This window comes from Gracilinanus agilis, chromosome 3, assembly GCF_016433145.1.
Source record: "Gracilinanus agilis isolate LMUSP501 chromosome 3, AgileGrace, whole genome shotgun sequence".
Taxonomy (NCBI): Eukaryota; Metazoa; Chordata; class Mammalia; order Didelphimorphia; family Didelphidae; genus Gracilinanus; species Gracilinanus agilis.
This window is the reverse complement of record NC_058132.1, coordinates 182559901-182583651: the sequence shown is the minus strand read 5'-3', so window position 1 is coordinate 182583651 and position 23751 is coordinate 182559901. Positions and strand designations below refer to the sequence as shown.

General features: G+C 33.4%; 1 protein-coding gene across 3 annotated transcripts in view; it reads left to right on the top strand.

Moving 5' to 3' along the window:
- DCUN1D5 (defective in cullin neddylation 1 domain containing 5) overlaps positions 1-22734 on the top strand; it is a 23630-nt gene extending 896 nt beyond the window's left edge. The window contains exons 1-8 of one of the 3 annotated variants that reach the window (XM_044666266.1): positions 1913-1951; positions 2418-2509; positions 9491-9561; positions 10020-10111; positions 15784-15892; positions 16004-16108; positions 17371-17473; positions 22406-22734. In XM_044666266.1, the coding sequence (XP_044522201.1) occupies positions 9520-9561; positions 10020-10111; positions 15784-15892; positions 16004-16108; positions 17371-17473; positions 22406-22461 (507 nt within the window). In that variant the 5' untranslated portion in view covers positions 1913-1951; positions 2418-2509; positions 9491-9519 and the 3' untranslated portion in view covers positions 22462-22734. Of the gene's footprint in view, positions 1-1912; positions 1952-2417; positions 2510-9490; positions 9562-10019; positions 10112-15783; positions 15893-16003; positions 16109-17370; positions 17474-22405 lie in introns of those variants that run through there. The other 2 variants (XM_044666265.1, XM_044666267.1) reach the window with 2 other exon arrangements.
- The last annotated feature ends 1017 nt before the right edge of the window (positions 22735-23751 follow it).

Here is a 23751-nt window from a genome sequence, read left to right as displayed (position 1 = left end):
GGGGGGCCTGGGCTCAGAAGGGAAGGAAGGCCCATGGCCTCAGACCCCCGGGGGGAAGCGTGAGTGTGAGTGTGCGCGCGCGCAAAGCTCGCGGAGTCCCAACCCGAGACCTACTCTCTTATGGGGGAGGGCGGGGAAGAACCTCCCCACCCTGGGGTCCGCCTGCTTTGGGGGGGCGGGGTCAGGGATAGCGCCCGAGGAGTAATGCTGGGGGATGCTGGCCGCCCGCTTCCTGCCCTCCCCCTCACCTCCTTCCCGAGATGCTCCCAAGGAAGGGGTGCAAATCTGCACGGGTCACCTCCTGGAATTTCTTTACAGAGAATATGAAGGGAGGAGCAGAGCTTGAGGAGTCTTGACTTGACAACTGCCTTGGGTGTGGTACAAAGGAAAGGAAAACTTCCCCTGCCATCCTCGACCTCCCAGCTTGACATCTCTGTGAAGGATATGTTTTAACTAGGAGATCTCTGGTGGAGGGTTTTTAAATTAAGGGGCCTGGGTCCCAGGAGCTTTCAGTGCTTTGCTTTAAGATGACCAACGTCTCACCTGTGACAAAATCCCCTCATCAATGCAGAGTATGAAAAGCCCTGGTTCTTTTGCTGTTTCATGAACATTTCATTCAGCCTGGTGTTAGGATTCCTTATAAATATTAGCAGAGTACCTGAGCGGTACCTTGTGTATCCTCTTGGACGAGGAAAGGACAAAGCTTAATCAGAGGAGGAGTATCTTTGAGGGCTTGTGATGCCATTGTACTATTTCCTGGGGAGTGGAGGTACGCTTTAGCTCACTGGGACAACATAGCTACGACATAGCATGATAGGCATTGCAGTTTAGGGTTGGGAAACAGATTTTTTTTTCCTTTCCTTGGATCAGCTTGCATGTGTCCAGTGAATAGGAAGTTATACAAAGCTGTGTAAAGGTTAAGATAGAGTTCTCTTCTTAAACATTAGCCTCTAGCCCTTCTTTAGTAGCAATACTGGGAGATTGAGAGAACCACTGTTATGTAGACCTTTCATGACAGGCACATTTCTTCTGCTGTCACTTGGTAAAAAGAACTAGAAGAAGGGTATTTCTTTGCTCATTAATATGATCAGTGACACTAAAGTTTCTGTGTTACTGTCTTAATGAGGTGATTATTGTTACTCTACTCTGTAATTTGACTGAATGTCATTCCCCTACTTCATGTTTAATGAACACATAAAAACTGCTTCCTGTTCCTTACTAAGCCTGGCATGTGACTGATTAAAATGACTTGTCTGCCATCAAAGATATTTAGGAACTTGTCTTTCTAAATGCCTTTATAAAAGAAGACATTTATTTCTATAGCACTGTTGTACTATACAAACATTAATTTAGCCAGTTATTCAATTAGCTTGAATATTTGATCATTTCAGTATGAGCCATTTGTTTTTCAACATATTTGCTTTTCCTTTATTTTTCTAGACTTTTTCTATTTTTAAATTTATCCTGAATTAAAAATAAGTTTGCATGGAAAGCTGAATAAGTTTCAGTTACTTAAATTGACCATGTTTTAGTAGGTGAGCAAGTCTTGATTTCAATCCTCAAGTAATAAGCCACAGTGACTATGTGCCTTTTAAAAACTGAATCCCTTGTTTGAAAATTCTTTGACTCTAGATCTTAAGTCATCATGCTTTCAGTTTTACTATTTTTGTAGTATTTTGAGATATTATAGTTATTTGAAACATATTAAGGCAGGATCTGGGAAAGAGCAGTGTCTGTTATCATTGAAGTTGTTTTTGTGAATAAAATACATTTTGAAAATAAGTAGACAGATCAAAAAAAGCTTTTGACCCAAAATTGTGCGTAAAACACTTTTTGCGAAGATTATGTTTTTACTTTTTTTTTTTTTTGCCCCTAAATAGATTACCTGTAAGCCTTTAATTTTTTTGAGGGAATAGGGTAAGATTAGGAATCACTGAAGTACATTATAAATGTAAGTATAAAAAATTTTGCTTCTAAAATGTATGTGGAACATTCATTAATTTTTACATTGATTAGATAGTTTGATAAACATAATTATCCCTGTAAGTAATAGAAATAAGCCTGGCTCATCAATAAGGACTGGGATTCAGGAATTCCCAATGAGCAATTATATATTCAAACTATTGAATTACACTCCTTTCATCTGTAATATTTTGAAATTTGGGCAAATAATGTTAAAAGTTTGTACTTTTTTGAAAGTTGATAATAAATGGAATTTTTCATAAAGAGATTTTTGGCTCTGTTTAGGCTATTTCAAATTACCAATAGTGATATTCTGTTTTTTTCTCTGTTATGACAATTTTTTTTATTATTAGAACAGTTAGTTTGAATTAGTTGAACTTGAATATAAATTATACATATTTTTAAGGATTCAGAAGAAATAACATTTTAGACTTTGTGTGTGTATTTTTTCCAAGCTATTGCAGATCACAAGTCCCTGCTAAACTAATAAGTGGAGAGGAGCATTTTTCAAGCAAGAAGTGCCTGGCTTGGTTTTATGAATATGCAGGTAATGAAATTAATATAACCATTTCTATCATTTGTTTTTTTTAACATTTGAACTAATCTGATAATAATAAGAGAATTAACATGATTTTGTTCTTTTTTAAAATTGACATTTTTCCTGGGTATTAGTTATTAAAAAAAAACAAACAACATAATCATTTTGTTATACTAAAGGCACATTATTTCTTGAAAATCTAATCCTACTTTTCCACCAACTCCTTCCTCTCCCTCCTACCTCTGTAGCACTTATAAAACTAAATTATTCACAATAACTGTTTAAAATAAGATGTCAAGAATCTTTACTTATATATAATACTGGTATAAGATATATATGAGAGCTATCTGAAGTAGCATTATATGTGTAAGACAGAGTTGTAAATTTGACGTAAGTTTTTATCTAAAAAGTGAGTTGTTTTTTTTAAACCCTTACCTTCAGTCTTAGAATCAATACTGTATATAGGTTCTAAGGCAGAAGAGAGTTAAGGGCTATGCATTGGGGATTAAGTGACTTGCCCAGGGTCACACAGCTAGGAAGTGTCTTGAGACCAGATTTTAATCCAGGACTTCCCATCTCTGGGCCTGCCTCTCAATCCACTGAGCCCCCTAGTAAGTTTTTTGAGCTTAGTGGTTGCAAAAATATCTGAGTGGAACCCTTAAGTTATTTAGTAACATGAACAATTTATTTTAGGATTGGGAAAAAATAATATCTAGCATTTCTAGACAACCAAAACTCCAATTTAAATGAATGAACTTCAGCTACTTGTACTCTAAAAATTGTTGACTTTCTGTGAGAAATAATTGGTTTTATTAATATATCATTTGTTAGATAAAAATAAAAATCATATATTATCTTAAATTACTTAATGAAGGCCACTAAGTAATGTAAGAATACTTTATTAAATCCCTTTTCTAATGCTTTTGTACCTCATTCATTACTTTTTAGAATAGTAAATATAAGCAATTAATAAAACTTTCTCTTGAAAAGCAGTGCTTTAAAAAATATTACTGTTGATGCTTATGCTTTTGTGGCTGTTTTTAATTTTTTGCCTTACTGTATAATCATAATTACAACTCTTATTTCCTAAGAAATAAAATTGTGGATTCAGTTAGCTTATTCTTAGGGAATATGGAACAAATTTGGTATTTTTAAGAAGAGAATCAATTTTAAATTGGAGTAAGTTGTTCATTTTCTTACTGGACATAAATATCCAAAGTTTAGATTATGTTCTATTAATCAACTCTAATTCTTGGGACATTGTTCTTTTTTTTTTTTTTTTAAGTTGTAATTCTTTTATCATAGCTTTATTGAGATATAGTCATGTGTTTTTGATAAGCATGTTAGGTCTGTACTGCAAAGGCCTATTGTTTATAAACAACACTTAAATTAACTATTGTATTATATTTTGCACACAAGTAAATAAAAGCACACAATTTGGGCAAGTTGCTTCATTTCCCTTGGCCTCAGTTTTTTTAATTGTAAAATGAGGATATTGGATGAGAATACTTCTCAGCATTTGTCCAGCTTTAGATGTTTGATCATATGATGTATCTTTCTTAAAAGGTTACTTTTGGAGGTCACTTAGAGAAGTTGAGAATAAGAATAGAATTCTAGTTTCCTAATATAGAAGAAGCTAGTAGAGCAAGCTAAATTAGTATGATTCTCCTAGTTCTTAAAGTATACCCTGAGGGGTAAATTGGAGATTGAGTTCATTTTTTTCAGGCTTAGGTTAACTTTTAGTGCATTGAAATATTTATTTAATGAATGATAGCCAAGTTGTCTAGAAGAATTAATTTTGTCTTCAAAGGTAATCAGATCATGCTACTTCGGTGAAATAGCTTACAATGAAAAAAACCCCATACTCACTAAAATGAATAAACTTAATTTATGAGAAATTTTCAGATGGTAACTTATACTTCTTAATTTCTCATATTTCCATTCTGAGAATGCAGGTAGATAAATAAAATCTCTGAATGTTAATGATCTCTTAAGATGTTAAGGTAATAAACTAATTTTTAACCTCATAATCTTTAGTTTCAAAAAATATTCTTTCCCTTAAGTAGTTAATGAAAGAAGACTTAAGTATTGATATATTTTTTAAGATTAGTATTGTTTGTCATTTAATGTAAGAGAAATTGAAGGGCACAATTTACATGTGCCAATTATGATTAGATTATATTTTAGTTTGTATGTAGTTCTTTATGAAATTCATGTCAGTCACATAGAATTTATCAGATATGTGAGATAGTGAGCATCATACTTCATGAGATAATAAGAAACTGTTTTTATTATACTGTTCCTTTTAAAAATTACAGGACACTGAAATCTTATTTTTCTTGTGAGCTTTTGGTAGTGCTAAGCCATGCTATGTGAATAGCTTTGGTATTAGTCTATGATTAATAAAAATGACAGCACTTGCCATTCTTAGGAAAACCTCATTTTGTTTAGGAGGCCTCTTTTTTCTATTTTCAGTATAACATTTTAAATGGAAAAACCAGTCATTTTGAAAAGGAAGAACTGTGAATAATTGAACTAATTTCTGTCTTTCTTGTTCCCAAGCAATATGCCATCATTAATATTTTTCATAAGATTAGTGGCATCAAAAATATGTTGTGACTTTCTGTCCAAATCTCTTGAGTACATCCAAGAGAGTAAAAGTTAGGAATGGTAATATAGCAGGAATATTTTGGTAATAAAAGAGAATTGTGATGAATACATTCCATACTATTTCCAAGTACATTTTTGTAATACTGTCCTAAAGTTACCAGTAGAACTGCTAGAGCAAGAATTTTATTAAACACACACACACTCACACACATGCACACAACCACAGGAGTATTCAATCTATTTTTACAAAATACATCCCAACACCAATTTCAAACTACCTCCTAAAATTAGAATTGTGGAGTTGAGGAGTTTAAAGGAACCTCAAAGGTATTTCAGCCAAACTTCACTAAAAACATGCATTTCATCTACATTGTCCTTATTATATGTTCTTCTAGTCTCAGTCTGAAAAGCTGTAGTGATTGGGAGCTCACTACCCTACATTGCTTTCTCCCCAAGCAGCCCATTTCATTTTTCAAGTGTTTAATGATGCAGTAGCTTTTACTTCTCCAAGTCATCCCCCAACTCATCCCAACTCTTACAAACTTACATTCCAATTAAATCATCGTATTTGAACTAGTGTTTTAATAAACTTTAGCTCCTCTTTGTCCCTTCTAAAATGTGATACATAGTATTAAGCAGCATATTTCATGTGAGAACCTGTAAGGGCAGTTTACAGTAGTATCATCTTTCTTTTTTTTTTTTTTTTAAACCCTTGTACTTCGGTGTATTGTCTCATAGGTGGAAGATTGGTAAGGGTGGGCAATGGGGGTCAAGTGACTTGCCCAGGGTCACACAGCTGGGAAGTGGCTGAGGCCGGGTTTGAACCCAGGACCTCCTGTCTCTAGGCCTGACTCTCACTCCACTGAACTACCCAGCTGCCCCCCGTATTATCATCTTTCTTAATCTGGCCAGTATGCTTCTCATAGCACATCATGAGGTTGTATTAATTTTTTGGGGGGTTCCACATCATTCTACTGACTCATTGACCTTATATAATCCACTAAAAGACAGGTGTTTTTTTTAAAAGATTGCCTTCTATCTAAGTCTTTTCTGTCTTGTATTTCTATAGTTTATTATTTTAATCTAAGAATAGTATTTTATATTTATACTTACTTTCTTTTTATTAGATTGGCTAATACCCATTCAATCTTTTGGATCCTTAATCTGTCATCCAGTATATTTTTGTTGTTTTGTCATTTGAGTCCTTCCAACTCTTCATCATCCCATGTGAGGTTTTCTTGGCAAAGATACTGGAGTGCTTTGCCATTTCCTTCTCCAATTAATTTTATAGATGGGAAAGCTGAGGCAAATAGAGTTAAGGGACTTTCCCAGGGTCACACAGCTAATAAGTTTATGAGGCCAGATTTGAATCTAGGAATTATCTTCCTAAACTTCCTGACTTTAGGCTTAGCATTCTATGCACTGTGCCCCACCTAGCTGCCCCGTCCAATATGCTAGCCATCTCTCTTTCTATCATCTGCGTATTTGGTAATCATAATATCTATTCCTTCCATGAAGTAATTAATAGATGCCAAGGAATGAATCCTCTGGCATTCTACTAGACTTCTGATCAGATAGTCACCATTCTGTGGGTCAGTCAACCAATTATGAATCTACTTTTCTCATGTAGTCTATGTTTTTCTTCTCCACAAGGATATCATGAGAGTTAATTAAATTCTTTGATGAAATAAAGCTATGCTTTGTCTAGTAACTGTCAAAAAAGGAAATGAATCTATGTTAGTTCCTGGGCATGATTCAATCTCTTTGTTTTTTTTATAAATTCACATCAGAGTTTTATTTATCTAAAGATAAAAGTCCATAGCAGGGCCACAGTACTTTTTTTAGCTTTGCAATTCTTTTTATTTTTTATTTCTGCTTTGAAGTTTAACTATGTAAAAGACTCAATTTAGAAAACTTTATGCTTTCTTATTCTTTTATGCCAGTGTTTAATATTAATAGTAAATTTTACACATAGAACCATAACTTTTCTTGTCTTACCAGAATAAGAAAAAATTGGCATTTGATTGGAGAAGGTTCATATATGAACTTAAGGAGATTATATTGTTTTTCTGTCAAGGCTAATATCAATCAGTGGACATTAATAAATTGATAGATTATATTTTAATAAATATTTTTATTTGAATTATATTGAATTTGAACAAGCAAGAATATTCCTTCACTAGAGTAAAAAATTTTTATGTACTAATAGCTCTATAAGGATTTTAGCCACCAGTTAAATTAACAAATTTATGACAGGGTAGAAGTCTCAGCTAGATTCAATCTGCTCATTGTTAGATTAGATCATTGATAGTCATTAGCTATTTCAGGAATTGAACTTTTGCTCCTAAGGTAAAGTAACCCAGCTTATCAGAATGACAGGAACTTTAATGATCATTTTTTCCAAATCTATACCTTTTACAGTAGGGTTGTCATACTCTTGGGCTCTCTGACTTCAAATTTTTGCAAAACTCCCGAGTGGACCAGATTAAAATATAATTGGGATATGTTTAACAGAATAAATAAAAATATGGTGCAAGATAAATAACATTAATTTGTGTTTTTTTTAGTCAGCTTGAATTTGACACTACTGTTCTACAACAGTACTCAAGGGAAGATTATCCAGCTATTGCATAAAGACTTCCAAATAAAAAATGAGACCATCACTTCATGAGGTTTTGGATATTCCCTTGAAATCACTTTTGGGTAGTTCTAATAGTGAGGAAACTTTTCTGTATATCCTGAATTTGTCTGTGTAATTTCTACCCTTTATTCCTAATTCTGCCTATTTTAGCCTCACAGAACAAATTTAGTTCTCCATAATGACAACCCTTTTATGTACTTGAAGACAGTTTTTATATCATCTCTTGAGACTTCTTTTCTCCAGGCTAAATGCTTTCTGCTTATTTAACTGATCTTCATGTGTCATGTCTTAAAGACCCTTCATCCTGGTGCCCTCGTCTGACCAAAACAGTACAAGCAAGACTATCATAGCCTTATTCCTAGAAGTTGCAACCCAGGCATTGCAACCCAGGCATCTTTTCAGCCACATCAGACTGTTGATTCACATTGAGTTTGCAATTCCATTAAAACATGTCAATATTTTTTAGAAGAACTAAGCATGCCTTCCCCACTTTCTGTTTGAATAGTTGATTTGGGGGGAACCCAAATATAAGACTTTCAAACTTTTTTTATTTGATCTAATGCTCAGGATTGTCAGGATGTCTTTGAGTACTGACTTTTAACATTCAATGTATTTGGTATCTCTCCCAAATTTGTGTCATATGCAGTTCTGGTAAGTAGACCATCTCTAAAATGGTAATCAGCAGAGGAACAAATGCAGATCCTGGAGGTATTTCACTGGAGACTACTTTCCAAATTGATAATGAAACAATAATGTCAACTTTTTGTTAATGCTATATACTCAGATTGTGAGAACAAAGAAGATATTTACTGTAACTATCTAAAGGTCAAGAAATAATTTTGCTTATTAAGATCTGTTTGGGATAGTACAAAGAAGTCTGTCAAATTTTAGTATTAATGAATGAGATGCAGTAAGGCAGAGAAAAGAGACAGTTGGTTTTTGAAGGCAGTAAGATCTGGGTTCAGGTCCTGCCTCTGATAATCCTTGTCAAGTCACTAAACCTCTCAGTGCTCCAATCTGCATCAATAGAGGAAATTTCTTCACATGAGAGCTTTCTATACTGGTCGAATTGTAGGTCCAGTTCATGCCCAAATTTAAAAAAAAAAACAACTTAATTTTTAACTATTATTTTTAATAATAAAAATTATTTTAAAATAACTACATAAATTAAATATTCAGTGTTGTGTCATAGCAAGCAGCTTTTATTTTTATTTTACCAGTGGCCCTGGTAATTAATACTTATGAAATCTTAGAAGCAAATCATGTAATTTCTATGGTCCTTAATTTCTTCATCTGTAAAATTATGGGATTGGAAGAGGTAGACTTTCTAAGGTTCCTTCCAAATCTCATTTCTGGATGATTCTTAAACTGGTGTTTACTTTAAGGACAGGGATCATATTTTATACTATACATAGCACACTGCCTGAATACACTCTAAATACTAAGCGAATATTTGATTGCTTTTAGTAGACATGCCAATTAGTGTAAGAACTAGCCATTTAAATTAATGTATATTTTTGTATTACTTTAGTTTCATATTGTGGTGACACTAAGTTCATTATTCCTGAACTTTGAATGCTTTATGCAAAAAAGTAAATAAGTTCAAAATTTTCTTAATTTTATTCTCTAGTAATTCACTAGTAACTTAAATTTATTCACTAGTAATTTTTACTATTATAGTGTTAAATTCTATGCCAATAGACATTTATTTAAAAATTTTTTTTGTTTTTGTTTTGAAGGTCCTGATGAAGTTGTAGGGCCGGAAGGAATGGAAAAGTTTTGTGAAGACATTGGTGTTGAACCTGAAAATGTATGTTTTATTTTTGAACATGGTGGGAGTAATTTGTCCAAATGAATTATTTTAAGTAGAATTATTGTGAGAGGATTCTTGATCATTTGTAAGGTACCTAATCTCCCTCCCCCACCAAATTACACGATTTCCTCTGCCAGTTTTACCATGGATTTATTTGTTATTTTCTGTTTTCTTATTTAACTTGGTTTTATTTATACCTTTCCCATCAAAAAATATTTGTGTAAACAGAGATTGTGCCTTCTGTTAATAGTGATTGAATGATTTAGCCTCAGGAATTTAGTACATCTAAAATTCCTTAAAATTTTGAATTTTTGGTAATTCCTAAGGTTGTGTTAATAGTTAAAAATTGAAATATTTATGTCAAAATGTTCTCCGTGATAAATTACAGAAATTATTATCTCTGTGTTGACTCTCTTCCTCTCACCCCCCTGTCCTTTATGTTCTGTTCTTTCCAGATTATTATGTTAGTTTTAGCCTGGAAATTGGAGGCTGAAAGCATGGGATTTTTTACCAAGGAAGAATGGTTAAAGGGGATGACTTCATTACAGTAAGAACTTTTTAAAAACAAACAAACAATAATAAAAACCAACAAAAACAACTCATTTCATAGCTTATTTGAAAATTTTAATTGATGTTTTGTGCTTCATAATTTTTCTTAGAGTCACTGACAGGCATTTGTAAATCTTTGATGGAAGTATTCAACTCAGTCTAATTATAATTAACAGTAATTATTTTGAAGGGAAATTTCCCTCCCCCCACCCCCACTTGAGTTTGTGGTTTTATTTTAGCCCATATGCTAATACAGTAACTCTATACTTCAGATGATGATAAGCCCCACACCAAAATGCATGCCTATTAAAATTCATTAATCTTTTTGTTTAGGAAACCATGGACCTGCAGGTTAATAGGGTATTTATTTATTTCTAGAATCTAGATCTTTTTTCCAAAATATAGGAATCTTGTCTGTAGGTGGTTTATTCTCTGAGTGTCTTTGTTCAGGCCTCCTTTTTTTGAAGTCCAGATTTATCCTTAAGGATATCATCAGATTTTAGAGCTAGAAGGCCCTATACCATCTAGTCCCATCCCCTTCTTTTTACAGATGTAAAAACTGAATCTTTGATTGTGACTTGCCCAGGTTCATACAGGTAGTGTGTCTGAGGCAAAATTTGAATTTGGCTCTGCTTGATTCTGAACCCTCTATTCCACTACAACACATGTTTCTTTAGACAGTAAGTAGTAGAGTCAGGGTTTAAATCCAGATTTTAATCTAGCGATCTTTTCCACCTTTAGTTTCATGTAGTTAAAACATTAATATTCTTTTCACCTTATCACATTTTTCACTATTTTGTCATGCCATTGAGATAATGTGGGCTTTCTCCATTATATGATAGTCTTCTGTCAAGTGCCAAAATGTAAATTTTGCAAGTATATATTTACATAATTATGCAAGTATATTTCTATAAAAACTTAGTTTTTACCAGTAGGAACCACGTTTTGGCTTCCACATTTGCATACAAGATTACATTCTTATAAAGTGGGGGCAATTTCTTAATCACATTATTACATCTAAGAGTAATTCTTGATCATATGGACTGATTATTATTATTATTATTATTATTGATATTTGGCTCAGCCTATCTTTGAGAATGTCAAAAAATATAAATAACTCTTTCCTGATAAATGCTTCTTATTCTTACTAAATATGTTTGAAAGAAAATAGACATAGATGACTACAAATCAGTGTTATATATTATAATTGTCTATAGTTACATTTCTTATAGCATTATTAATTGGTTAAACTAATGCTTTTGTGCTTTAATTTATAAGTAACATGTAAGGTTTTTATTTTAACTAAAAATGTCATGACAATTCCTTGTTTTAATTATGCAAAAGTCTCATGAAAGCAAACTTGAACAAAAAGCGTTTTGAGTACTTATTTCTAAATATCTATAATTATTAATTTGTGCTTTAATATGTTCTTAGTAACAAGAACAATAATTGACTAGCCCATAAACATTGCAAAGGGCTTACTAAATCCACTTAGAAATCTTACATAGCAGAATAAGATAAAGTAAGTTTTATAGTCCAGAGAATAGGCATATATAATTGTTTTAGGCATATGTTAATTATCCTAATAGTTGATCCTAGATCATATCTTTTTGCTACATGGATTTATTTGTATTCAAAGCAGAATAAAATTTTACTGCCTTAGTTGATCCTAAATTATTCAACTACTATTTGCAAAACAGTCTTTCACCAAACCTTTGTTATATGCTTTCTGTGTATAAGACACAGTGATAATATTTAATGCATACTTGTCCAGGTAATTTCAGGTATTCTTTAATCATATTCAGGAATATATATTGGTTATTTGAAGCCTTTTAAGTATAATACCTCAAGAAACTGAAATAGAATTCAGCTGAGGAATTTACAGAAGTTAATAATGAATACCGTGTGTGTGTGTGTGTGTGTGTGTGTGTGTGTGTGTGTGTGTGTGTGTGTGTGTGTGTGTGTGTGAGAGAGAGAGAGAGAGAGAGAGAGAGAGAGAGAGAGAGATATGTATTATGTATTTTTGTCCAGATTTGTGAGTTTATCACTAGTATGGAAGTGCTCTCCTGATGCCCTCCAGCCAACTTATAAATAACTTTTAGTCTTAGTGAATTATTTGGGATACTGAGATGTCAAATGATAAGATATTAAGCTCATGCTTACATAGTATGTGCTAAAGGCTGGACTTGAATCCAGGGCTTTTTGTCTCCAAGAACAACTCCCTGACCACTACTCCAGACTGCCTCTTGTATCTGATATAAGAAAAGTGTGCTATGATTATATATGTTAACATACCATATGTTGGGGTAGTACTTTAAAAATTTTCAAGTACTCTTCTAGGCGAATAGGCAGTTTCAGTTGGATTTGGTAAATTCACATATTTAGCTCAAGCCACCTGGTTTTTCTAGGTTAAAAGTATTGGAATTGCCTTGTTCTTTACTCATATTTTGATTGTTTATGTTGTCAATTTTTTTTGTTTATTTGGAAACCATATTCTTCTTAAAATTGACACTATAGGGGGCAGCTAAGTGGCTCAGGGGATTGAGAGCCAGGCCCAGAAATGGGAGGTCCTAGGTTCAAATATAGCCTCAGACACTTCCTAGCTGTGTGACCCTGGGCAAGTCACTTGACCCTCATTGCCCACCCTTACCACTCTTCTGCCTTGGAGCCAATACACAGTATTGATTCTAAGACGCAAGATAAGGGTTTAAAAAAACAACAACATTGACACATGAAAGGCATTCATTCTAATTTTGCTTTTACTTTCCCCAAGAAAATCTATAATTTTCATATATGCTATAATTTCAATAATTAAAGAGTATGAAGGAAATTGCTTTGAAGTTTTTCATTTTGTGTTTTAACTGTAAATTAAGAAATTTATTTTGGTATAACTTTGGAAAGAGGGTTTTCCTTTTGTTTACTAAAAAAAAAAATAGTTCTAGAGAGAAAGGTGTTGTGCTAGTGGGAAAATATCTTTGAAAAGTTTTTACTTGTCTGATGCTAAAAAGAAGAGAAAACTAGAATTCAGCAGTAGTAACGTATGCTAATATACCAGTAGTAGTGAGGGTGAGAAAGAGGCTTCCAATTAGGAATTTTAAGCCTAATTACCAGAGTAAATACCCAAATTTGGTTATTATTATGGAGGATGAAGAGAAACATTTGTATTTATTTTGGGGAAAGGATTTAGAGAAAGAGGTAGGAGTATAGACAAGACCTGGAATCAAAGTTTAGGCTGAAGCCTCTTTGACTTGAGATATACTAATGCAATGAAAAATAGTGTTTGGAAATTGCTAATATAGTCAGTGTCTGTCCTAAAGGGAGAATTTCATTTAAACCAGTTAAGGCACATGAGTCTTTCCTGCTTTTTAAGATCTCCTTGGAGGAAAAAAAAAGATTAAATAAATAGCTTTTCTTGATAAACTTCAAGACTTTTTTTTCCCAAATCCTTCATGCTAGAGTTTAAACCCATATCCTCTTTTTGAGGATATGAAGAATAGCTGGTCTTTTTTATATTTATCTTCTTTATACATATATACACATATACTTACACATCCACCTTTGTGTGTGCATATAATTTTTATATATTTTTACATACTTTTTATATACTTTTCTAACTGTGGTCTGCAAGATTTTTGTTTGTTTTGTTTTAAATTTACTGTCTTTGAGTCTTGTCTTAAGGCTACTGTGAAAAAATCTTTACCTTATTTCTTAGAATATCAGTTCTGGGGCAGAAGAGCAGTATGGTCTAGGCATTTGGGGTTAAGTGATTTGCCCAGGGTTATATAGCCAAGAATTATCTGAGGCTGGATTTGAACCTAGGTCTTCCTGACTCTATGCACCGAGTCACCTTGCTGTTTCCTACCTTCTGTCCTAGTGTCCATTCTGTTGTGCTTCCTAGCTGCCCCCTTGGGCTACTTTTAATATAAGTATTTGTATCAGGGAATCCATTTCTACCAATAAGGGATAAGTCAGGTTGACTTTACTAGATCTTTCATTTGTCTTCATGCTATCAGGTATATGTTTTTAAAAGTTATTTCTGTATTTCAGGATTAATGTTTTTATTGTCCTTTGTAAAGGTGGTAGTTAAATTTCATTTATTAGTAATAGAAAAGTCACAGTCTCTACCATTATAGAGATTATAATCATTGTACTACTTAGGGTTTTAAAACATTTTGAAAATGATTGTGATGGCCCAAATATTGCTCTCTGGCATTTTTCACTTCATATATAGAATGTTCCATTTTTATGTATTGTTTTCACATTTGTCTTTCTTGATGGTCTAGTGCTTTATTATGTTAATGTATTAGTCCATCTAGTCATTTGCCAACTCTTGGTCATTTGGTTTTTTTTTTCCAGTTTTTCACACTGGACTTGGAGTCAGATGACCAGAGTTCAAGTCTCAGCTCTGAAAAATGTGCCTTCTGCATGAAACCTTTCCTGATTTCCCCCAACTGCTAGTGTCCTTCTTCCCAAACTACCTTGTATTTCACTACTTTGTGTGTGTGTATGTATTTACTAACTTTATATTTATGCTGTATATATTTTTGTATGTACTTGTCTCCCCCATCAGAATGTAAGCTCATTGTGAGTAGGGGTTGTCACATTCTTTGTACTTGTTTCCCTAGTCTCTAGTCATAGGGCTTGGCACATTACACATGCTTATTAAATACTTGATTGATTGGTATGATTTAGGGATAGAGACAAATGAAGACAATTCTTGCCCTCAAAGGATTTACATTATACTGGAGAACAATGATGACAATGGGTGTTTATAGCTTGTTTTGTAGTTTGCAGATCACTTTGTACCATCTTATTAGCAATATTATTTTTGCCTTGTCTTTTTGTTCATCAGAATTTGAGATGTTTGAAATTAAGATTAGAATACTAATATGATTTCTCTCCTTTCTGCATCTTGTCTCCTTTTATTAAAAAAGAGTTCTTGGGATTACTTCTTATGACAAGGCATTTGCCTGAAGGGGTTTTCAGAGCAATAGGCAAGTAGAGGTTAGGTTAGTTAAGTTTTCTTGTTAGTTGTGACTATTTAAAATTATGGTATTGTAGTCAGAATAGTAGTCTATTAGTTCGTGTTTTAAAATTAGTTTGTGTTTTAAAATATTTATGAGATAGTACAGTGTAGTGGAGTAGTTAGTGTTCTGTGCTTGAAATCAGGAAAGCCCAAGTTCAAATTTCACTTCTACCACTAATACCTATATGACCCTTGGCAAGTCAGTTCATCTATGTGTGTCTCAGGTGACTCCAGAGGACTTGGAGTCCTAGACATGAACATTTCCCTCTAACTGGCCAGGGGCAGCTCCCTCTTTGACTTCCCTGTACTAATACAGAACCTTTTTGCTACTTTTTTGGGGGGATTGGGATGGAGGGAAATAGAAAGAGGGTGGTTCACATTAAAATAGGATTTTTCCCCCTCTGGAAAGTTAACAAAGGAATGGGTATTTATTTTAGGAATCTATCAAATAAATTCTTATTTTAAAAATGCCATGCACAATACTTATATTTTAAGGCATATTATATATACTACAGATTTATAAACATTGGCATTTTCAATATCATCTTAATTATTTAAATACTTATGCATTATATTTTTGCTTATACCCTGACTATGGCATCATTTACCTTTCTTGACTATAAAATTTGATTTTTTTATTTAAGGTGTGACTGCACAGAAAAGTTACAGAGCAAATTTGATTTTTTGCGCTCACAGTTGAATGATATTTCATCTTTTAAGAATATCTACAGATATGCCTTTGATTTTGCAAGGGTAGGTACAGTTTTCATATTCAGTGATTTTGAAAGAAAATCCTATATATATATATATGTATATATATATTAAGGCTCTGTTTTTTCAAATTATTTTTCCCCCCAAATTTAGGATAAGGACCAGAGAAGCCTTGATATTGATACTGCTAAATCTATGTTAGCTCTTTTGCTTGGAAGGACATGGCCACTGTTTTCAGTATTCTACCAATACTTGGAGGTATTTTGTTTATCATTTTGAAAATGTTGAGTTTTCCATTAGCATGATACTTTGTGAATCCAGCCAATTTTAAGATCTGAGAAGAGATTTCAAGCTTCATACTTGTCTTCTAATTTACTTAAATGTAGTAGACACTCTTATTGATTTGAAGTACACTATAGATATCATTGCTTAATTGTCTATAAAATAGCAGTTAAGTTTTGAAACTAAGTTTGTGCTTCATTACCAAGTCATTGCATATAATATCTTGCCATTCCAAAAACCCTTTTTGTGTGTTTACTATGTCAAAACAGATTCATGCTTTTTGAAATGTAAGAATATTTTTTTTTTACTCCTTTCTGTTATAAATCTTAATATTAGGATTTATGGTAGTCTCTAAGCTATTCCAGAGTAAAATCCATAAGCTTGTACTTATATATCTTAAAATTATCAGTAATGATCCGTATTAGAAGTACCATAAGACTTCTGCTTTTATCATCAAAGTAGGAATATACACAAAATATTTCTTATTTCATAATGTATTTTTTCATTTTTTATGCAGGCTCAATTGGAATACAACTCTTCTAAAATTGCATGCTTATTTGTCTGGGGATTGACCATTAATAGCATATCCAGAAACATGTTTGAATTACAATTGCTGTTATTATAAATCGTTAGGCCTTTGAAGGGGGATGCTATTATAGCAATTAACATGCTTTTATTTGATGGGTTCTGTCTTTTAAAAATTACTTGTAGTGTTTCTCTTTTTGACTCATCCTGTGATTCTCTTGTCTCATTTTTCCTGTTTCTTTCAAATAATGAACTACTCTAGTTTTTTGGGTGCTAAAAACATACACATTATGACATGTTCAAAAATAATTTATTTTAAGCTATGCTATAGTGAGATACAGTGGTGTAAAAGTTCATGTATTCTATGAGTTTGTAGATCCAGAACTTTAAGAACTAGGAACAAACTTCCTTGCAGAGAAGTCAACCACCTTATTATTATTTGGAAAAGAAGACATTTCCATGAATTTAAATGATGTTTAGTATTTCAAACATATCTTTAAAATACAGTTAAGATGAATTTTATAATATAGAGAAGTACTATATCTATATTATCCTCAGTATCCTTAGTGAGAGGAAAACATGTTTGAAAAAAATGGGAGAAAATGCTTAGGCTGATCCCAAGAGAAATGAAAAATAACTTACTAAATGTGTGTTACCTCCAATCAGTATATACATGCATGGAATTCAAAGTATCTGTATTCTGTCTTTCCTAGCAATCAAAATACCGAGTTATGAACAAAGATCAGTGGTACAATGTATTAGAATTCAGCAGAACTGTCCATGCAGATCTTAGTAACTATGATGAAGATGGTGCATGTAAGTATAAAGTTTTGATCTAAAAATATATATTTCTCTTGTAATTGATACTGTAAGATATGGTAAGACCTGTGTAGTTATTTATCATTTGCATAATTCTGACTTAAGTTGACTTTTAATTTTCCTTAAAATAACTTAATATTTTAAAAGAATGCTAATGTGCCGATTCACTGAAAATCCTTCGAGTCTAGTTATTTTGATAAAATCTATACTTCAGTTTCTGTCCATAAGTGCTGAGATTACTTTTTTGATTGTACTTTTCTCACCACTCAATAGCTCCATTTCAGAAATATGATTGCCAGAAAGAATGCTGATACTGTAGAAAAGATTTTGAAGTTATTATTTGCTCACTCACAGCATTTGTACATAGCTCCCCAAAAGGCTTGATTTCCCCATTTGAAATTTTCATCAGACCCCACAAACACTTTTCAGATTGTCACAACTATTAATGTTGTATATGAAGAAAAATTAGAAGATCTGTGATATATTTATGAGAAAAATCATATTAATGGAATACTTGTATGCCATGTATTTTCTGTGTTCTACATTTTCAGCATTTACCTTCCTTTGGAGAGTAGTCACATAATTATTTTTCAGAAAGCTTTCTGCATAAAGGAAATATTCTTCTTTTTTTTTTTTTTTAAACCCATACCTTCCATCTTGGAATCAATACTATGTACTGGTTCCAAGGCAGAAGAGTGGTAAGGGCTAGGCATTGGGGGTTAAGTGACTTGCCCAGGGTCACACAGCTGGGAAGTGTCTGAGGCCAGATTTGAATCTAGGACTTCCCGTCTCTAGGCCTGGCTCTCAATCCACTCAGCTACCCAGCTGCCCCTTAAAGGAAATATTCCTAAAAAAAAAATGTGAAATTTCATCCTATATTCTGTCTTAATGAAATAAAATACCTGAAAGATGTAACTTCATTTCATCCTATGAGCATTATTTCCTCTATTTAAAAGCAAGAATCAAATGTGAGCAACTTAGCTCTTTTTTGAAAAAGGCCTTACAGAAGCTTACATTTAGAAAATTTTGTGAAAGCATCATTGCACTAATTTAAGAGTGCTCAGCCTTGAATTAGGGAAGATGACATTTCTTCATTTTGCTGTCCTTTCTCATTGTGGGCACACTGTCTACCGGCATAGTTCATGGAACTCCCTTAAAATTATAAATATTAAGTTTCTTTGGCCAGAAAAATTCATTTCCTAGTGACCACCCTTCTCTCCAAACATCCTTTTGAATAATAAGTGTTGCCAGGCTAGTATTAGCTTGGTATCACTTCCCAGAACTAGCACTTAACTAGAAGAGCTCTCAGCTACAGATCACCTCCCTAATGTTGTAAATCAAAGTAGAACTTAATAGAAGTAATGATGATAATATACATTCATATAGTGCCTACTCGTTGCTGAGTACTATAATAACATTATATAGTGCTTTAGGATTTTCAAGAAGCTTTAAAGAATATTATCTTATTTGATCCTCCCAATAATCTTGGGATATAGATGTAATGAGGAAACTGAAGCAGACAGAGGTTAAATGGCTTGGCTAGATCACAACTAGTTAGTAAGTGTCTGAAGCAATATTTGAATTCAAGTCTTCCTTATTCTAGGTCTAGCACTTTCTCCACTGTGCCACTTAGCTGTCTGTATTAGGTACTATAGGGTATATACAAAATAATTTTAAAATACCCTTAGAATAATTACATATACAAATTGTTTTCTATATTAAGGTATATGATCTTCAGAGTATATCAAATAAAAAGAGGTCTGGCCAGGTTTATAAACATTTATTAAGAAAATATAAGAGAGAGCGAGAGTGCCCTGTCCCTGCTGCAGCATGGTGGCTCTCCATAGATCAAGAATAGACCCTCTCCTTCCCGCAGTCAAATTTATATGTGATCATTGAGAGCAAATATCATCGAAGTCACAACTGAAACCTAGGTGAAGAGATAGTAAAAAACTAACGTTTTTAATTACTTCAGATCTTCTGCCTTCATTGAATTATTTTCCAGGATTGCAGTAGCTCATCTACCTAGACTTTTAAGGTTATTAAACTCTTTCCCTCAAACTACCCTTTGAAATCTGGCACTCTAGATAGTATTCATCTTACCAGTTCCTTTTTTGGATGGGAATAAAGAAATTGGACCTTGCCTCAGGACACTGATTTATTAATTGTCATAACCTGGACTTGATCTAGATCTTTTGACTGGTGGTATTTCTACCACACTTTGATGCCATCTTAAATTGATGGCAGAAGCATTGCTGTTGATTTTTTTTTCTTTTAACCCTTACCCTTTGTTTTAGAATGGATATCATATATTAATTCCAAGATGGAAGAGTGGTAAGGACTTGGCAATTTACACATCTAGGAAGTACCTAAGGCCTGATTTGAACCCAGGACCTTCCTTCTTTGTGCCTAGCACTCTATCCACTGAGCCCTTGCTGTTGATTTTTTAAATTATTCTAGGGAATTGGGAAAGAATTCAGAAAAGCAGAGATATGCAAATATCCTGATATTTTAAAAAAGATGAGTATGGCACATTTCAGAAAGTATAGTCTTTGGGTCTTTATAGTCATTTCTGGCAAAATTGTAGAATGGATTATTATTATTTTTTTTAAACCCTTAACTTCTGTGTATTGGCTCCTAGGTGGAAGAGTGGTAAGGGTGGGCAATGGGGGTCAAGTGACTTACCCAGGGTCACACAGCTGGGAAGTGTCTGAGGCCAGATTCGAACCTAGAACCTCCCGTCTCTAGGGCTGACTCCCAATCTACTGAGCTACCCAGCTGTCCCTGTAGAATGGATTATTAAATAGACTTTATAAGAAAGAGGATAACAATCACTAGGAGATAGCATGGTTTCATAAAGATAAGCTATGCCAAAATTAACTAATTTTCTAAAATTTCCTTTTTTTTTTTGGAGGCAGCTAGGTTTGAGAGCCAGGCCCAGAGATGGGAACTCCTGGGTTCAAATTTGGCCTCAGACACTAACTAGTCAGTTAACCCCCATGGCCTTTCCCTTATCAATCTTCTGCCTTGGAACCAATACAAAGTATTGATTCTAAGACAGAAGGTAAAGGTTTAAAAAAATTTCCTTTTTTGAAATATTGCTAATAATTTTATAGTTCACATTAAATAGTATAAGGTTTATTGTGTGCCTTCCTTTCAACATCCTTTTTAGGTACTTGGTGAAAGTATTGTCATTCTCCTTTTTTAGATTAACTCATTGGGGCCCAGATAGGTTCAGTAACTTGCTGATGGGTCATGGTAAGTGTAGGACTTGAGTTAGAACTTAATTCTCCTAGTTATAATCCATTGCTCTTCTTATTCCATACAAATATCAAAGGAATGCTATAGGTATGTGCCACAGAGAGCATTATCTATAGTTGAGTGAGAGGCTTGGAAAATCCTCTTATGTTATCTTTATGGACAAGGTGGAGAAATATAGGGTAGTTCTAGATAGTCCAGTATTCTATCCTTAGTGATGCTATCCATTTTAAAAACTGAATTGGATTGATGGACAAGGCACACATACATTTGACATCAAGAAATGATGGATAAGGGGCAGCTGAGTGATCAGTGGATTGAGAGCCAGGCCTAGAGACGAGAGGTCCTAGGTTCAAATCTGGCCTTGGACACTTCCCGGCTGTGTGACCCTGGGCAAGTCACTTAACCCCCATTACCTAGCCCTTACCACTCTTCTGCCTTGGAGCCAGTACACAGTATTGACTCCGAGATGGAAGGTAAGGGTTTAAAAAAAAAAGTGATGGATATACTTATGATAAAAATGATAATTCAAAAATAAATGAACAAGAAGTAGCTAAGTGGCTCAGTGGATTGAGAGCCAAGCCTAGAGATGGGAAGTCCTGGGTTTAAATCATGCATAATACTTCTACACATATGCTAAAAATAAATCACTTGCATAAGTACCAGAAAGAGGAGCATGGGAACTTAAGGAATTTTAGTTGACTGGACTACCAAAAAAACTTACGGCCATCTGAGATGGCAATGACAGATATAAGTCTAAATCAATAGAAATAATAGTTCTAGTTTCTTTTTTTCTGGCCAGACCTTGGTCTTTATGTTGATGAATTTTGGTGATCATCTGATAAGACTTGAAACTAGGTTTTGTGGGGAATGGAGGAAAGATTTTAAGTCTGGAGAAGAGAAATCTTAGGGAGAACATTATAGTTACCATCAGCTTCTTTCATATATGTCATCTATAAGAACTGATAGCTTGTGGTTAGCTGCAGAGGTCCTGACCTAAGAACTAAGACCAATGGGTCAAAATTATAAAGAGATGCTTTTGACTTTTTTTTTTAAACCCTTACCTTCCATCTTAGAATCATTAGTAAGTATTGGTTCCAAGGCAGAAGAGCAATGAAGGCTAGGCAGTTGTGGTTAAGTGACTTACCCAGGGTCATATAGCTAGGAAGTCTCTGAGACCAAATCTGAACCTGAGACCTTCTGTCTCTAGGCCTGCCTTTCTATCTCTGAGCCACTTAGCTGCCCTTTGCTTTTGCCTTTTATGTAAATATTACTTTCTAACAATGAGAATAAACCACTTTTTGAGATAGTTTCTTGCCATTGGAAGTGTTCCCACAGAGGATCACCATTTACTGAGGATTTTATAGAGGGCATTTCTACAGTCAGGAATTGGACTAGTTGAATTCTTTAGTTGCTTTAAGATCTAAGTATCCTGTGATTTTAACATTCCAACTCTTTTTAGTGATTCTATTATTACTCTCAATTTATAATACTGAAATCTGGAGAATAGATAAAAGATATTATGAGTGTTCAGGAAGGGGAGTGGAAAAATTTTGTAAAACAAGATAGGACTTGGAATAGTCCTGGAAGTATCTGGGTAATTAATTAGATAGGAGATAAAAACTTTTAATTTTCACTAATAAAAGTTTTTTCCCCCCTTCATATTTTTAGGGCCTGTTCTTCTTGATGAATTTGTTGAGTGGCAAAAAGTCCGTCAAGTGTCATAGCAAGAACTATACTGAGGAAAATGCAGACCTTTTGATGCCCGCCTGTAAACAAACTAAAATGAGATGAGGATAACACCAAGGGGCGCATTTTCATTCTTATGAAAGACTTCTTATAGTACTTTTTTTTCCTTTTTTTTAAGGAAGTTTTCTTGTTACATGTGAAATGGGCATTGAACCACACCTCTTCTGAGACTGAAAATTGAAGTTTATGTTTTGAGTTATGTTTATAACTTTTATTTCAGAACAATAAAGATTCAGATTTGTGACAAAGGCTTTTAAGTGAAGATGTCCCTTGAGTGTAAGTGTAGTATTTATTTTGAAAAATCAAAAATTTGACAATTATCTGAAATCTATTTTGCTTATGAATTTTGAATTTGTAAGATTTTTTTCAACCTCTTAACAGAAATAATTAGAAAACTCTGGTTTTCTAATAATAAGGCTGTAATTATACCTCCATGGCATAAAATTAGGATGAATAATTGTTGAATTTGAATCCTTGATGCGTGTTTTTCCAATGCAGCTATTAAATTATTCTGTATATGGAGAATACTATAACTTTTTAGCTCTGAGTGGCTATAAAACCCATCAGGATCTGTTTAATCTCACATGCACACATTTCAAGAGTTTTAGAATTGGAAAAGCCTCTGATAACTTATTTTCTGACCATTGATTTGCATCCTAATTAGTGCTTAACATTGCAAACATATGCGTGTGTGTATGTATGTATGTATGGTGTATAATCTTTGTGAGCATTTACATATGAAGATTCTTAGTATTTCTGTCAGCTAAGGTCCCATTTGCATCTGAAAAATCAAAATTGGATATGTTCAGTTTTTTGTCAGATCAGATTGCTTTATTGAGAATCTTGGCTCATGACTATCTAAATTGATATCTCTATGCTGCTATACTTCCCTTGCCCTCTCTCTGCAACCAACTTCAGAAATCATCTTTTTGACTGGTAATTTGAAGGACTGAGAGTTCTCATTAGTGAGGATATTTATTTTATGAATAGAACTATTTAAACATTTTCAATAGTAATGAATAGAAGTAATTGACTGCCAATATTCTCATTGCCATTTTAAGGAATTTTGTGTTTCAATAATCACTTCAAGGCTTGGAAATTGAAATTTTTATTGTAAATATCCTAGAGATAATGAGTAAAGGCAGTGGTTCTCAAACTTTTTTGGCCTACTGCCCTTTTTCCAGAAAAAATATTACTTAGTGCCCCCTGGAAATTGATTTTTAAAAAATTTTAATAGCAATTAATAGGAAAGATGTATGTATTAATGT